Genomic DNA, 18900 nt, shown 5'->3' with positions numbered 1-18900 from the left:
AAAATTGCTTCTTTGAGCCTAGTTGAATAAATAATGTTTTAATTTTTATGCCGTAAGACTTATGAGTCGTTAATACCGACATTGTACCGACAACAACTAAGCAATGATCCCATGTAAATGTTACACTCGTTTACTTACCTGTCACAGTAAAGCAGAGATCTACTTTCGCGCGGTAGATCAGCTATTGAACGGAAAGTGGGTAACGCATATGCAAAGTCATTACACCTTTCCTATTCGCAATATACATTATCTACTAGCGGTATATTTTTGTATGATTACCATACGATTAAATAATAGATAATAAAGCCTTTGTAATAAAACATTTACCTCCGGGATATTTATAGATAAACATGTTAACTTCAACTTGTTTTTTATTACTTGATTGAATTGACGACCTCCGTGGTCGAGTAGTGTGTACACCGGTTTTCATGGGTACGCCACTCCGAGGTCCCGGGTTCGATTCCCGGCCGAGTCGATGTAGAAAAAGTTCATTAGTTTTCTATGTTGTCTTGGGTCTGGGTGTTTGTGGTACCGTCGTTACTTCTGATTTCCATAACACAAGTGCTTTAGCTACTTAAATTGGGATCCGAGTAATGTATGTGATGTTGGCCAATATTTATTATTATTATTACTCACAGTTATGTAACAAAGTCAATAAATTAACATCGCAGGTGTTAACTATAATTCTTCTCTGTCGAGTCTGAATCCAATTTCTATATCTGGAAGCCGTCTGAAACCTAATTCTTACCAATTGAGGATTGGAACGGTCTCAAAGAATAGGTAGTAAATAGGTATATTTGTTTTTTCAATTTTTTTATGTCAGGGGTTTTTTAATATTTAGTGTATGTTGTCTGCTCAATTGAATACGTATATAAAATAAACTTCCACATTTTTGTATATATTTTGAACACTCGTAGATTTTTAAAGACATACTGTCCATGCTGCTAAGGGTTTTGGCTTAAATTTTACAGTCGGCCGCCTGCCTGACACCAACCCTCCTTGGAAATCTGTCTTGGTGGTTTACTCGCCACCGCGCGGGTAGCCCAAAGTGCAAGTGATATGCAGTGGGCCTTAAATACCCTTAGTCGCCTCTTACGACACCCACGGGTAGAGTTGGGGAGGTCCTATTCTAATCCGAGACGATGTTGTGAGAACGGTTTTGAGGTTTTGAAAATTGATGAGGATGGATATGAATGGATATAGAGGTAGGGGACGACCAAGAAACGATGGATGGATTGTGTGAAAGACGATATGGTTATTGAAATTGAAATGATGTTGAAAGAAATTGAAATTGAAAGAATGTTACTTGTGAGATGATGTCCGACAGAGAAGTATGGAAGAATAAGACATGCTGCGCCGACCCCGAGTAAAATTGGGATAAGGGCAGGAGAATGATGATGTAGATTTTTAAAGACATACTTCTGTTAGCGTATTATAAAAATTTAAAAGTCCATTAATATGATGCGCACGCAGTGACATGAAAACTACAAGAAGATGTTTTTCCCTAAACCGCCTGTTCAGGTGTCAAGTCGGTTAAAATAGACTACATCACACATTATCATGACGGCCTCCGTGGTCGTGTAGTGTGTACACCGGTTTTCATGGGCACGCCACTCCGAAGTCCCGGTTCGATTCCCGGCCGAGACGACGTAGAAAAAGTTCATTAGTTTTCTATGTTGTCTCGGGTCTGGGTGTATGTGATGCCGTCGTTATTTCTCATCTTCCATAACACAAGTGCTTTAGCTACTTACATTGGGATCCGAGTAATGTATGTGATGTTGTCCAATATTTATTATTATTTATTTATCATATTTTACAGTGTTATCTTGTTATCTTAATTAATATTTTATCATAATAATAATTATTATATAATTATTCGTAATTAATTGTCTGCTTTACATTATAAGCTAAGCTAAGTACGCTCCCCTTGATTTTAATTTTACCAATTAAATGATTAAGATTTTGTTTTATGAAACATAATATTTGATTGAATTATTCTCGACTATGTAAGTACTTGTTGAGTTGATTAAAAAAAGGTACTTATTATTTTTCATCGTTCGCGCTTGAAATTTTAATTAGATGGAGGAACTCAACTGCCAGCGTTCATAACGTTTTCAAACTTCAAAAGCGGTCCACGAACAAATTAATTAATGATTCTTTTAAGTTCAATTCAAGTTCGGTGATAGATTTAACGTTTAAACTTAGTGGTAGGGATTTTGTGCAAGCCCGTCTGGGAACGTACCAATCAGATACTCTACTAAGCACTAAACACCAATACGTAGTTGTGTTCTAGTTTGATGGATGACTGTGCCAGTATTACTACAGGCACAAGGGACATAACATCTTAGTTTCCAAGGTTGTCAGTGGCGCTACTAGGAATTGTTAATATTTCTTACAGCGCCAATATCCATGCTCCGTCCTACATATTAAATAAATAAAAAAAAGAATTATTTCATTTATATTTTTTAAAAGTACTTCATTATAAACTATGAATGACATTGAAGTGTTTAACAAGTATTATTAATGCTAATAATGTTATAATAAGTATCAGGGTAGTCCTTAGAAGAATTTTGGCTACGGCAGTCAATCTCAAATTCAAAGTAAAATAGTGTGCATGTGTGATTTGCATAATATTTGTAATATGTATATCGACAATAGAACGATCCTACGCAACCTCAGATAAATCTGTCGCTGGAGTACACGTGCTCTCTAATTCTAGGGAGTGTAAAATTCCTCGCTGGTATTGTGTAATTATTCTCCCTATTTCTAGGGAGTTTAGCTTACCTAACTTATATTGTGTAATTTTACAAGATACACTCTGCCGAAATATTTCTATCTAAGACATTTAAGCTGATATTTAAAACATGTTCAACTACATGGCCTCACCTCGTACGTATCATTTGGCGCCATGTAATTCAGCACGTGTTAGTATTTTAATAGCACTTTTAGTAAATCTATATATTATTAATACGTGCAGAAAAAACTTTATGCAACTTCTTACTAAAATTACGTGGCGAAAGTTAGTCTCTGTGGAGAACGAGTGCAGAGCTAATATTTTTATACGAGTATAATATGCATTAGAAATACTTAAAAATAATTTTGAAAATATGTTACTATCATGTGTTTGACATACAAACATATATAAATATTCAACATGAAATCAATTATAATATTATAAATGTGAAATAATTTCTGTCTGTTATCTGTTCACGCTTTTGCTGAACCAATTTTGATGAAATTTGGTATAAAAATAGTTTGAGTGCCGGGGAAAGATACTTTTGTCAATACACCCCTCGAGGGTGTAAACTGAGGGTGACGGTTTTTGTGCTATAGGTAAAGTTTTATGAAATTCACACGGGAAAAGTCACAGATTCAGCCAGTATTTTAGAGTTAACGTAACGTAACTTCCGATAATAACACACGTACTGTCAAAATTAAACGCTTATTTTTGACATTTCAGTATTTTTTATCTTAAAAATGCCCAAGAACATCCGAATCTTAACATTTAATATTTCCTATCTTTCAAATCTAAGTATTTTATATTTTATATAAGCAATTAATGAAGGTCGAATTTGAATAATGAGCGATCACTACTCAAGGCGAATTACTCACTGAAACTTGAATTCTAAGCTTGTAACATTACCAGAGAAAATCCTATAACTTTTGTTTAATTAAAGTGCAATTCCTGATCATTTTGAAATAAAAATTACTCATCTAGCTTTAAAAATATCAGTGTATTAAGAAGAATGTGTCAGTTTTATAATAAATTATATTTCTAAGATTGATGTTAAATAAATCTTAAATAAAAATAAACATAAATTTAATATTCCATGAAAAGCAATCGGAATACAATAGAGGACATGTTTATAAATGTTTGAATACGAAAAAAAAAGTGTTTTTATCAATGGACGATAAGCTAGCTGAATACGGGCGGAAACATCAGTTACTAAAAATACCGTAGCCGACTTCGTTTTGAGGATTAAAATCGCAGGGGTTTTATCGGATGAAAATACACACAGACTATACCTCAACATTGGTTGAATTAATAAAGTAAGGTTAAAAAGCAGAGATGGCCCAGTGGTTAGAACGCGTGCATCTTAACCGATGATTTAGGGGTCAAACCAAGGCAAGCACCACTGAATTTCATGTGCTTAATTTGTGTTTATAATTCAACTCGTGCTCGGCGGTGAAGGAAAACATCGTGGAGAAACCTGCATGTGTTAATGTATATTCCACTCACACAAATAATAATGTATATTCCACCTACCCGCATTGGAGCAGCGTGTTGGAATATGCTTCAAACCTTCTCCTCAAAAGGAGAGGAGGCCTTAGCCCAGCAGTGGGAAATTAACAGGCTGCTAATGTAAAAAAGCTACGAAGCAGCCATACCAGTGATGATAGTAATATTTTATTTCGTCTCATAATACATACATACAGTTGAGAACTTTTATACGTATAAATACACCTATAAAAGAAGGTCTGGCTCTTGCATAAAGACAAATATAAATAATTGTAATTAAAATAAATTTTACGTATTAGTAAATATTATTTACAACGTCATAAAAAATCAAAACGAATAAAAGGAAACTCAACGAGGCACCACCGTAAAATACTTTGTATAGATAAATTAAAATTATAATTTATACATATATAATTATATAATATTAACATAAAGATTTTAGAGTGGAGACCGCGTCTCGGCAAACGTACTGTAGGACGTCCTCGAGCACGGTGGAGTGACGATTTGCGCAAGACGGCTGGCAGGAGCTGGATGCGAGTTGCCGAAGAAAGACCACAGTGGCGTGCATTTGGAGAAGTCTATGTCCAGCAGTGGACGAATGTGGGCTGATGATGATAGATTTAATAAAAATATATGAAGGTTTTTATATATATTGAAGATTTCATCATACAATTGAAGTACTTGTGTGAATGTTTTATTTACTCAGGTACTCTAGGTTGCGACATATTTTTCTTTTATCAAACCAGTTATTAGTTTATTGTTAAGACGTAGAATGCAGAAACGCTAATGGCCTTACCTATCAATAGCCATGTTAAGGCGGGAACTCCATTAATTCACTATTAGCGAAGCATAAAACAATTATTACTCAGACAGACGAAATGGGAGAATTGAAATCGATTTAAAAGCAAGTTCCTCGAGCTTTCAATGGCGGAAGACGTTTTTATATAATAAAAGATATTTTTATCTAATTTCTGTAGAAGATTGCTTCAATGATTTACTAATTGTGTGATTTCTTTGAAATGACGGGTTAATCCCGTAGGTATAACGTCTATTATTTGTATAATATAATCGTTTTTACAATTACTGTTTTAAATGATACAGAAATTTAATATTGAATTCAAATCAAAACAAATTCCTTTATTCAATATTGGTATATGGTATCCTTATATTATTATTATTATGACAGCTTTATTTAATTCCAAAAAAACCTTATTGATGGTCAAATTAAACACTACCACCGGTTCGGAAAAGAAAATACTCTGACCTGAAAAAAACCGCCGAAAGAAATTCAGCAGGTTATTTTTTTGTCAATTTGTGGTTATTTACAAATATTTAAATAGATAATCAAAAGAAACAGTCAGGAGGCGATTCGGTTCATTCCCAAGGCATTCTATTCATAATTCACTATTTGGGTTATATGTTAATTTATTTTCAGGCGACCTCTGTGGTCGAGTAATGTGTACACCGGTTTTCATGGGTACGCCACTCCGAGGTCCCGGGTTCGATTCCCAGTCGAGTCCCATTCGAGTCGATGTAGAAAAAGTTCATTAGTTGTCTATGTTGTCTTGACATACACCCAGTATGTGGTACCGTCGTTACTTCTGATTTTCCATAACACAAGTGCTTTAGCTACTTACATTGGGATCAGAGTAATGTATATGATGTTGCCCAATGTTTCATTAATTTATTTTATTTATATTTATTTTAATTTTCATTTTGACTTTTACATTAGCACATATGGTATAATGTTACTATATTGTATTTACTATACTATATTGTATAGGTATTATTATGTGGTCATTAAATATGAATTATAAATATAATAATAAACAATTCTACGCCCTGAAAATAACAGCGCAAGAAAAAAAAGATTTTACATTAAAAAAAAATCTTAGTTGCATCATGCATGTTTTTGTACAGAATATGACTTTGTGTTTTGGGTCTGGTTAAGTACCACCCATTCGTCATGTTTTCTACGGCGAACAGTAATACTTAGTATTATTGTGTTTCGGTTTGACGGGCAGTGAGTCAGTTTAACTATAGGTACAAAGGACACCTTAGTTCAAAAGATTGGTGGCGCATTCATGTTGTAAGGAATGATAAATATTTCCTACTTGCCATCCTTTGCCAGTCAGACTATCTATTTGAAATAAACAAAAATATATCATAATAGGGAATTTCGAAAAATACTTTTTATTTGTTAATGTAAACTGCAAGTAGAATCATAAAAATATTCTATATTTCCAGACACTTAAAGTTGCACTTGATAAACATTGACTGATAGTTTCAAACGGATTCTTTACAGAAGAAAATTCTTCAATTATTGTTGTGGTAATGTTAATTTGGTGACACATATTTCTACAATTACCGTAATTATTGCTAACAATTTCAGTAAATTCCTATCGTTGTCTAGAACAAAATTATCGAGGGTATAACTGCCAGCTGAACCCTAAACAATATTGCGTTCGGTATTCGAATCGAAAAGTTCAGGACGACACTATGTCATTGGGAATCCGTGAAATTACAATCAGAACAGAAAAATTCCAATTCGCGGACACTGAAAGCCGAATAGTCGACGTTTTTTGTCATCGCCATTTAAATATGTACTTTATGTCAAAGCGATAAGGTCTATTACACATTGAAGTACTTTGTAGGGTATATGTTGCTATTATGTATGGCTGCGGTGAAGCATGATGTCCGGTCGGTCAGCCGCGGAATCTATTGTGGTGTCATCAAATTACGTCGTTGTTTTCCAAATGACATGGTTACCGTTTGTTTAGAGATAATTTCCCAGTACACATTAGTGTATGCGAATCGGTTGATTTACCTGATTCATCTATGATATTGAAGAACTTCGCGGTCGGATTTGTTTACCGTTCATTTGGAATTATTATTCCATGCGTAAGGTAGAATGTTTAAGTGTTAATACATTTTAATATTGCAATATTTACACAGTAGAATTTACATTATAACATGTGGTAGATTCACATTCAATCAATCTTGGGATGAACTTCCGAAAAGCCCATAAATTTAGCCGAATAGTCCAATTTAGAAAAAAAAAGATTTAAGTTTTACACATTCATTGCGACATGACAATACATTTTAAAGATTAAATCTACTTTAAAGTTCCTGCTGATTAGTAACGTAGATTATACTGGGAAGAACCGGAAAAAGTATAGGGCGTTTTCTCTGCGAATCGCATCTAGAAATTTTGCATAAATTGTAGTTACTTTTATCCACCAATTAAGTCATCGGTACCGTATTCCGATCGAAGAAAGAATAAAGGTAAATAAACTGAGATGTATGTATTCCACTAAGTAATAGCTTAGCTATAATGTATAATACTAATAGTATCTCTTTAACTAGTTGTATCCACTTTAATTATACTTTTTTTTTATGTTATATGTGGCAAACGAACAGGAGGCTCACCTGATGGAAAGCGACTACCACCGCCCATGGACATCTGCAACACCGGGGGGCTTGCAGATGCATTGCCGGTCTTTCAGTAAGGAGTACGCTCTTTTCTTGAAGGTTCCCAAGTCGTATCGGTTCGGAAAAACCGCCGGCGAAAGCTGGTTCCACAGAGTGGTTGTGCGAGGCAGATATACTTTATTGTACACCACACAGAGAAAATAAATAAATACAACATAGATCCATCCTTAATAAAAGATGCGTACAATTTTGGCGACCTTATCGCTACATAGCGGTCTCTTCCAGTTTTATATTGTATTTTACTTCAAAAAGTTCCGATAACAGCTACTTAAACGTTCAAAACATCATCATAGTTAATATCATTATTCAAGACTATTCAAGCTCTCAACCAATGCGTCAATTCGATGTCAGATTTGGTTTATTTTTTAAATAAGCTATAAGTATGTTATTGAAATAAAATCAAATTATTATTAACGTAGCATAAAAATATATGGACAATGAACTTAACGATGTTTTATCATTAATCTGTGACCAAGTAATAAATCCTAAAATAATGTTAATTATCAATCGTCTAAACATCGCCAATAGTCTAATAGCTTATAGCTTCGAACAGAATTATTATCTGCTGAAAGATAATAGTATCAACGTTGCCTTTTTATACATTTAATTTATTTGATTTGCTATTAAGTTTTAATTGATCTTCATATTGTATACAATTTACCGATGAACGAAACTTCACTTCTAATCCTTTGTATTTTGTTTTATCTTTAACTATGTAATTGTCCCATTGGTATTTTAGGGCCCTGTGGAAAGAAATCTTGTAGCCATTTTAAATTAATTTTAAATAAAAGTTAAGCATATTAAAAATTAGAGGCGTTTAGGTTTAAGCTCATAAAATTCTTAATAAGCGAATAATAAGATAATATATTATATAAAATAGAAGTATTACGTACACAGTAGAAAAGTATAATTCAATACAATTCTTAGTTTAATGGTTTTTAGTTGTGCCGACAGGGCACAGATTATTTCGCCAATGTCACGTAGGAGAAAAGTGTAATAAAGTGCTGTCAATTTGACAGCTGTCAATGGCGTCGATGACTTTTTCCATTTATGAATATATCTGCGCACCACGCAACACTGTGTGCAAAGTTTATCTTTAATAATATGAACGCAAGAAAAATTGTAACGCAAATAACATTTTGGGCTAATGCAATATTGAAGGTTAATAGCACCCAGCTGACTGACTTACGTGACACTAAAATTGAAATAGTCGCTATAAAAAAAAGCCACTTTCATCAATTCGTTGTAATTCACTAAATTCCTGGACGCAATAAAATCACACCGAACTTGTCAACCGAGAAAAACTGGTGACGTCGGAAACGGTGTATCTTTTCAGCAAATATGATTTTATTACGAATATTTTATGGCTACGCGAATTCATGCCTCCATTAAAGGTTTACTGCTGTATCGAGGGTGGATATAAAACAAGTGAGCATGGAAGGCAGGCGATCGTGTTGGGCTCTGATCGTATTTATATATATAATTCGTCCACAAGCTATATTATCTTTTTCTAACATTAGATCAAAATCAAAATATAACTTTTATATAAGACGCCATTATGTTAGACTCGATTCGAATGTAATACTTGATATTAAATATTATATGAATTATTATTATTATTTGTTTATTACAGACGAGTTTCTGTCATTATAATATTATTTTTTTAATCTGGCAAATTACGTTGACAGGTACTTCGTCATGGTGGGACTCTGGGAAATTTACTCTCGGATATATATATTTTTCATTGTGAATCGAATAAAATATCATTTATAATTCTTATAAAATGATTTAAGAAAACCTAATAAAGGTCGTGTTAGTTTTGACTTACGACCAAGTTTTTATAATTATAAGCATATTTCGAGTCAAAATCGACTTCGATGGAATCGAAAGTAGATTATAATAAATGTGAATCAACTGATGGTATGGAATAGAGATTCTCTTCAGAAGTTAGAACCGAACCAAAGAGTCGACATGTCCCAGTGGTCAGTACAAATAAATCTCAACCAAAGATTACCAAAGACAACGGTTTCCAAAACCGAAAGAACCACCGAATTTTCATAACCACAAGTTTATAATTAATCTCATGCTTAGCAGTGAAGGAAAACGTCGTAAGGAAACCTGCATAATATGTCGCATTGAAGCAAATAATTTTCCATACCTTACCCTCAAAAGCAGAAAAGGCTTTTCCCACCATTTTTTTTAAAGAAAAATACTTGCAAGGCTTTATTAATATTCCTTTTTAGGAACTTAACTTGTGTTAGGAGTGGGGACGATAATAGCCGGGGTCAGAATCGATCCTGCGACTTTTTACATCGCTAGGCGGCCCGTAAACCATTGCGCTATTGACGCTTCAATTAAAGTTCTTCAAGTTAAATTACAATCATCTCCTAACTCATGTCAGTCACGGGGAACATTCTGAAAAGAGACAGAAGACATAGTTATAGTGCTTATACACACACTTGGGCAGAAGTTCCCTGATTAAAATGACTACCAGCCCGTGACCGCAATCAGGAGAACATAATCATGATAATTATATATTCAGGGTTTCCGTCAGCACACGAGAGAGCCATTTCGTAAAAAAGTACGATAAAAAAACATCACAAAAAGTACAGATGAATATTTGAAATTAATAACGCTACAAAATAGACTCTCAAATTTTATTATAATTGTCAGTGATACCTATATTTAACTTTAATTATATTACCTCGGAACTACGGTGATAGAAATGAGGCTTCAAACTTTTTCAAGGAAATATATACTTTATATAGTAATAGTTTTTAATATGATACGATATTTAAAGTTAACTAGTTGAACACGTGACTTCGCTCACTTGTCATGGTATTTTGTAACATCTTTCAAAAGTCTACATACGTGTTTGTACGTTTCAGCTTCAACTAAAAAAGTAGCTCATATCCTTCAACTTTACTCCGTACCGTAGTCATGATTGAGCCGTGAAATCGTAGCAGACAGACAGAGTTACTTTCGCATTCGTTTTATTCGTATATAGCCTTAAAATTCACGTTTGTTTATATGAATTTGTAAATGAAATTCGCTAAATTCACTTACATGTTCCAGTGATACAACCCCTGTGACGTGTTCGTTATCCTTACACAATACATCACATTGATGTTTTTATCACACGTTTCCGGTACATTGACCTTATAACTTTGTGTCTGTTTTTGCAGCGTCATTTTTATAACCCTGTCGTTTAAAATTTGTCTATCGTAATAATCACTTGATTTTTTTACTAGTGTGAACCATCCGTTGGAAACTAGTATGTTCCTATAAAATCACTCTTTAAAAAATAAAATTCTTATTTGAAATCAAATTAATTATTTTGTCAACACTTAATTAAAACTCATGTAATATAAGAATTGATAGATGATCCTTTATAGTTTTAAAATTTATATGATTTTCTATAAAATCTATATTCCTGTGGTGCAAATTAGCTTTTAACGTTACGAATTGAAAAGCAATCTCTTGTTACGAAAATTAGTATTGGAAAGGACCGACATATAATATTTTTATAGTTTTGTATTCGTTGATTTAAAAAAAAAACATTATATCAAGATGTTCAAGGTACAATAGACAAATTTTTAGGTTATCACTATTATAATTTGAATAATTGTTTGTAAAGCACAATTAAACGCTGCTTCTTATGTTTTAAAATGTTATGTTTAATCGAAGCGCAACACAAATCAATTTTGCTACTGAAGTTAATGGCTTGCATTTATGCATGCATTTATGCATGCATTTATGCATGTAGATTAGAATATAATATAATAAATATTTATTTGAACACAAACTGCTAACAGAAATAAAAATAAAGAAGCAAAATAATACAAATAGCAAATGAAGTAATCTTTATGCACACATGAGGGTGACGTCACAAACAGATTAGCCTCTAGCCTACCACAGCTCGTTTTGGAAGCCGAAAAGCCGTTACATCAGGGCTTCGGATTCCAACGCTGATTTTCATTGATTAGCTGCATTGAGAGAACGGATTACAAACGACTTCAACAGCTTCAATTAATACTAATTAAAAACGTACGTATAATATATTCGTTAAATTACAAATTATAATAAAACTCCAATTGTGTAAATTACTAGATTTTGCAGACAAATAGCGCGCCGAATGAGTTATTTATAAGAAAACACGAAGGCCGCTAGAAAAATTAGACTTTTATTAAATTGAAGCATCAACTAGTACACTTAACACAATAATACGATATACTTTTTGTTGAGACGTGCTCCAAAAACACGACACGACACGAATTGACAAATAATGCTCTACTACAGTACTAGCTGGGACGTTATAAAAATAACCTTCAATTGTTTTGGAAAATCGTATCTTTTTTGCTTAATGTCAACCTGGAAATTTCTCACTCTAAATATTTTTAGGGTTACCTCTTCTCTTACTCGTATAACAATACGATACATACACTTTATAAAAAAAATGATATAATTTCGCTTAGTGTGTACATTTAAAGTTTTTTTTTTAAAGCAAAGTAGGAATTTATGGAATTACTAATTCTCCTATTAACCCCTGGAATAATTCCTCAAGCTTATCCTTGGAGTGAAGTCGACAATAGCCCAAAGGATCAGGTTCGAACCTACAACTTTTTATATATAATTATATAAATCATTGCGCTTTATATAATTATATATAAAATATCAAGATCAACTGCGACGAATATTTTTATTCGACACTAAATAATTAGAGAAGATTTAACAAGTCATTATTTTGATCGATTATGATCCATCCTTGTATATTCCTGATACGCATATTGTTTTTTATAAATCTATATAAGTAAATTGTATAAAAATAGTACAACTTACCAAATAATAAACACCAAAAGGCATCACAACCACCGCTACCAGAAGATCTGCAACCGCTAAACTCACTATGAAGTAGTTCGTTACTGTCTGCAATGTTCTTTCTCTCACGACGCTCATTATCACTAAAACGTTACCGAACAAAGTGAAAAATGGAAATATCAACAGCAATAAAGCCCAGTAATTATACTGTGGCGTCGAATCGATACGATCGAAACAAGAAACGTTGAAAGTACCGTTTATAGTACAGTTTGTACTGATGTCGTTGAATACGTCCACCGTGTGATTGTGAACACTGAACACATCATGACTTGCATTCCCGTAAAAGTAATCACTAAAATCATCGACTAGCATCAAAAGATCACCAGCGTTTTTGGTTTCATTTCTAACATCACTAAAATTTAACAATCCTTTGGTTGTGTTTGTACTTATTGTATTGCCATTGATATTATCCGGCGGCCTTTTCGACGGGTACAGATATGTAGCTGTATACACTGTAGTATGTTGGTATGGCACTTTTGTGGCGTGGATCATTGTCACGTCTAATCTCTAACCGTTATGTTACATTTTCTTCGTATTTATTTGATTCTTCATTCATTTTTAATTAAAACTTAATCTCCGTTTCGTTTTTTTTTTTTTATATTCTGCTCAGCGCTTCCATCTGGAACAAAGACAAACTAATTAAAATCACTTTTACAAAATCAACGACAAAATATACTTTATTCAAGTAGGATTTTACAAGCACTTTTGAATCGTCATTTTACAAACTATATTAAGTGAAGCTACCACCGGTTAGGAATGTAGATTCTACCGAAAATATCTAACGCACAGATTCATAAACCAAATTATAATATAGAAAGTAAATAATATAATATTGATATTATTCACTATTAGACAGTGAAGTTAATCATTGAGTAATTATAAAGAGTCATAAATAAAAATGATTAATCTTATCCTTCGCAGCGTTTGAATTATTAACTATTAATTAAAATCTCAAAGATTTGATCACAAAGACAGAATTAATGGTTGGTCACGGACCCCCCACCTGTCGAATACGCGTCATTACCCCCATTATCTCAATTCCTTCACCCATCAATCAAACTGAAATCATTTTCGAACCCATCGAATTATCAAATGTCTGAAGATCCTTCGTTTTGAAAGTCACTTATAAAATGATTGATACTCTTAAAGAATCAGCGCTCATTCATAATATCATTATCGATATTTCTATACAGAAAATGTAAAGCTTCAGAAATAAATTTAAATTTATTCGTCTTGTTCATTTTATACAAAGAATTTGGAGGGAGAAGTTTTCGCAATCATAGTATTAGTCCTCCGGGTGTACTAAAATATGTATTAAGAGCTGTCAGTGTGTACTTATCACAATAAATGTTGTACAATTTGGTTAAGTTTAATACGGTTTATGTGTATTGAAATTTATCGACATCGTTATGAAACTTTGACAACAATATAATAACGTGGAATAAAAAAAACTTTACCTGAGATTATTTACGTAATTCGTAGGGAGATAATTATGACTATAAACAATATATATATAAATATATGTTGTAGTTATAAATTTGTTTTTACAATCGTTTAAACGAATACTTTACTAATATAAATCTATAATAGCCGCATGTCTTCATCAAATATAGGTTAAATTTGTCTGGCTGGCTGGCGATTGACTGAGTACTTATTATTACTGTTACAAAAGTCATACAAGAAAAGTTTTGAGAATAGTTGTGGATGGATATAGAGGTAGGGGACGACCAAAGAAACGATGGATGGATTGTGTGAAAGACGATATGGCTAGAAAGAATGTTACTTGTGAGATGACGTCCGACAGAGAAGTATGGAAGAAGAAGACATGCTGCGCCGATCCCAAGTAAAATTGGGATTAGGGCAGGAGGATGATGATGTTACAAAAGTCATCAAAGTTATCTTATTGTAAGTGGCCACCACCGACCATAGAAATTGACGCTATCAACAATATTAGCGGTTTTTTACATTGGCAATGTGCTTCCGATCTTGGGAACTACAATTTTATATATTCCTTTTGGCTGTAGTTACAATGACTCGCCCGAAATAATACTAAGTATTACCAAGTATATAATTTAAGATTAAAATATTTTAGTCACGGCGGCTAATCTCTCTGTTCCTTCGCTCTCATAATCCAGTGGGACTGGAAGAGTTCTGGCGCAGGACCACGGGCGTGTATACACTTCAAACTGTTACTGAAAATTTTATGACAGAAAAACCCAATTACTTTTTATCAGCTCGACCTGAAGTTTAGACTCGGGCCCTTGGGATCTGCAGCCTAATGTCTAGCCACGGGGCAACGAGGTAGTCAAGTCAAGAGCTTATAACTGCTACCCCATAGCACGCGGCACATTTATTGTATTATGAATGGTATTATATTTCAATGCCGATGTTTACGTTCTAGGTCCACTTTAGACCGTAGACACCGTATATTTTATACTTTGTGATGATGTCATAGGAAAACAGCCGACTATTTGTCCATATATTCGTGTTGTAAAGTAAAATGGAGCTTAGGGATTGTTATTTTCAAATTAAAATGTTATATAACAATAGCTGAGACTAATAAAATAATGATAACACTCATTTGATCTATTATCGAGTTTCCATGATTTCTATCAAACGATTTAGTTAATAAACTTTCATTAAGAAAAATCTATATTGCCACTTGACCGTATTCAACCCTAGAGATATATTTCAAGATTATAAATCTCTCTCAAAGGTTATTTAAGGGGCTGATGCTTTAATTGCTTTCTTAATTTGCTTAATGACCCAACTCTGAGGAAATTCACCGATTTTTAGTGAAAACGATAAAAGTTATTAGAGGTGTTGAAATAATCAATTTAAGGCCTTCCGACGAAGTTCACAAGCTCAATAAAACGATGTTGACGAGTCCCATTACAACGATTGAGTATTTTGCGCTGAATTAAAAAAAATAAGGATGCTAGAGTTTATATTAGAACTGTCGACCCGTTTTCACAAAGGTTTAATCCCAGATTTCCTTTTATATTATATTTCTAATAAAATTTGAGTTTGTCAGTGGCCGTATAACTTTTGTGTCAGTGATTGTAGTCATATTTACACTATATGTTTCTTATCAAACAATACACTGCGCTGTTGTTGGCGTTGCACTAATTTTTTTAACCTAGTTTATTATAAACGTTAATAGTCCAATGATTTATGGGCTATCTAGTGTCGTTTGTAAAAAGTCGCAGTTTCAATCTAAACCTTTGGGCTATAAATTGTCGTCACCGGTCCTAGCATAAGCCTTAAGCTAAATTAGAAGGTAAATAGGAATATTACTAATTCCTTACAATGGAGCATTGCTACTGTTATTTATTAAAATATATAACGACTATATAAAATATTTTACAATTATTGCAAATTTAATATAAAAAAAAATACTATGGCTAAAAGGCTATATGTTAAAACAGCTAGTGTAATTCTAATTTAAAGCACCTGAACTGCATGGCACGGCTGGTGGCTTGGCTATTATAATACAAAACTTTTAATAAAATAAAGAAGCAGACGTTAATATTATCTGCTCGTACTCAAATTTATCCCTACCATCTTGATAATACATATTGCTTTACACGCTTCGTATATTTTTCCAAGAAATTTACGACTATTTTGGCTCACATTACGAAGTCAAAACATCAATCAAATCAAATTAAAATAAATGTTATTCGAGTAGACTACAAGCGCTTCTTAATCGTCATTTTACAGGATTGAATTAAATGTAAAATAACCGGTTCGAAATGTAGATTATACCGAACAGAATCGTTGAGACAGTCAATTAAATTTATTTCGTGGAAAGTGTTTCATATTATTTTGTCAATTATTTTTGTAAGGAGAATTGCGGTGTAGTATTTCTAATTTACATATTTAAATCTTAATAATCCCTTGTGATAGTTATTAAATTAAAAAAAGTATTATAGGGAAATCTTCAATTCTTATTATTAAACAAAAGAGATCATAAATAAAAATAAAAATTAATCGACTATTATAAAAATCATAATTATATATTTAAGTTGATGTTCGAGTTTGAAGGATGAGTGACCCAATGTAACCACAAGTACAAGACATAAAATCATGGTTTCCAAGTTGAGTGATACTGTGTTATTATAAGGCATTGTTCATTAACCATTTACCAGATGCATACCTATTATTAATAAAATATATATATTATATCCCATTATTACTTTGAACCTAAAATATACATCACAAGTTACCACACAGGCATATTCTTAAAGAAACTAAGTGTTTTATAACTCAATTACAACTTTGGCAGCGAATTCATACCGAAGACAAGATCAGCAATTTTCCATTCTAGACACGGCTGAAACTAATTCGATCGTGTCATTTGTAACGCAAGAAGAATGGATTGCTTGTACAGTGCATCACGTTTTTATACGTGATATATTGGTTTTACAATGAACCTAAAAAAATATTTTTCGTACCGCACGATGGCAAAAACAATGTTGAAAAAATAGCAGCCTGTTGTATGAATGCTTTAAAATAGGTCGTTTGAATCGTAAATTTCACTAGTTTCATTTGTACCAAACCACTAAATAGCACAAGCGAACGAAAATGCTTTCACAAATTAGTGTTTTGTTAATACAGCTGTAAAGGAGAAATAAATTACTAGAAATAACACCGAAAACAAAAACAGAACTATTATTTTCAAAAACATACAATTCTCAATTATAAAGATCAAGTACTACTAAAACTATTGATAAAAGTACAGTTGGTTTCAGCTACAGCGGCTATTCTCAATGGAGACTTATCAGCCACGTAGGCACCACCCATGAGATATCACATGTCATTACAAGAGTGTACGCAAATATGATCAATCCCCCCACTCTCATAATACATCACGGCCGAAAGAGTTCAGGTTATAGATGACTGCGTTCTAGTGCAGAACCCATAGCTTAACACGCTTCCTGAGGCACGGCTACTGAGAATTTCTGGATATTTGTAGTTCAATTTCGCAATTATAATGCAAATATGGATTGGATGATTTGGAAAATAAATTTCGGAGAAAAAGCACTTTGTGATATTTTTTTCTATAAAAAGTTTGTCTGAATTTCTAGAATGTATGAAAAAGTTAACTAATGAATGTGACAGACCTATAGAAGTTGAAATTGGTATTTGAAAAGGCAACCCTCTTTCGAGCAATGTACTCAAAATTGTAGCTCAGTGTGTCCATATTTGTTGTTCCATATTTGTTAATGGCAACTAATATATATTTACTTAGTTACGCTGTCTTACTTACTCTTCAAACTGCATTACAACGATACTAAGTATGAGTGAATGATACCCTCCCAGACGGGCTTGCACAGACCCCTCTCACCTAATTAATGTGCTAATAAGAACCTACCTGTATATATTGTTTAAGTACTATTTATTTTGATTGTTTTACAGTATAAACTAACAGACCGTCGCCCTTAAATGGCAGTTCTATAAACACAAACCCTAAAAAAAATTGAAAAACCGAAACAATAATCAAATCGTTAAGCCGTTTCATAGACAGGATTATGATAATAGAAGGTTCGATATTGATGGATTCTTTGCTTTCATCCATTCAGAACTTTATGGTCTATAAACGTTATTTGGCAGAAAATTCGTTTAAATATGATTTGAATGCCAGCTATTCGTTGAAAAATAATTTAATCACTCCGAAATCAAAATATACTTACTTATGATCTTACAAGTACTTTTGTAATTACCAGTTCTCTCTATTTCAATTATTATTACATTTTAACTCGAATACCCCGATAAACTATTACATTCTGAACAGTTCTACAAATAGTTTTCACTAAGGGTCTTTGTACTACTGATGTGGGTGTATTGAGCACATTTATGAGTCGTGGGAGAAATCACAAAATGCTATTGGATTTATTTGTGATTTATCAAAAGCTTTCGATTGTGTTAGGCACGATATAATTTTTTATAGAAAAACTTAAATATTATGGAATCGATGGCCCTGAATTAAAATTCATTTCCTCCTACCCTAATGAAAGGGTTTGAAAGTTGTTATTAACGGATTAAAATCAAATGGTGCTCTAACATAAATCGGTGTACTATAGGGTTTAAATTTTAGGACCTCTACTGTTTTTAATATATATAAGCAATTCACCTTATTTCGTTAATAAGACTTGCGAAATTATATGTATTGTTTGCAAGTGAAACATCTCGTATTTTTTAAACTTAACGCAAGGATAAACATCTGCGACGCTGGCAACTGTACTCTCTCAAAGGTTCTTAGTTGGTTTCACATAAACCTAGTCCTAAAT

The 18900-nt window shown here is 32.9% G+C and overlaps 1 protein-coding gene across 1 annotated transcript in view; it reads right to left on the bottom strand.

Annotated features, from left to right (window-relative positions):
- Positions 1-18900, bottom strand: part of Dop2r (Dopamine 2-like receptor) — a 287869-nt gene that overhangs the window by 146953 nt on the left and 122016 nt on the right. Inside the window, exon 2 of the mRNA XM_064217146.1 lies at positions 12572-13229. Within this exon, the coding sequence (XP_064073216.1) occupies positions 12572-13102 (531 nt within the window). The 5' untranslated portion in view covers positions 13103-13229. The remainder of the gene's footprint in view (positions 1-12571; positions 13230-18900) is intronic.

Source organism: Vanessa tameamea, chromosome 15 (assembly GCF_037043105.1).
Source record: "Vanessa tameamea isolate UH-Manoa-2023 chromosome 15, ilVanTame1 primary haplotype, whole genome shotgun sequence".
NCBI lineage: Eukaryota > Metazoa > Arthropoda > Insecta > Lepidoptera > Nymphalidae > Vanessa > Vanessa tameamea.
The sequence above is the reverse complement of the archived record's forward strand: the minus strand, read 5'-3'. Positions and strand labels throughout refer to the sequence as shown.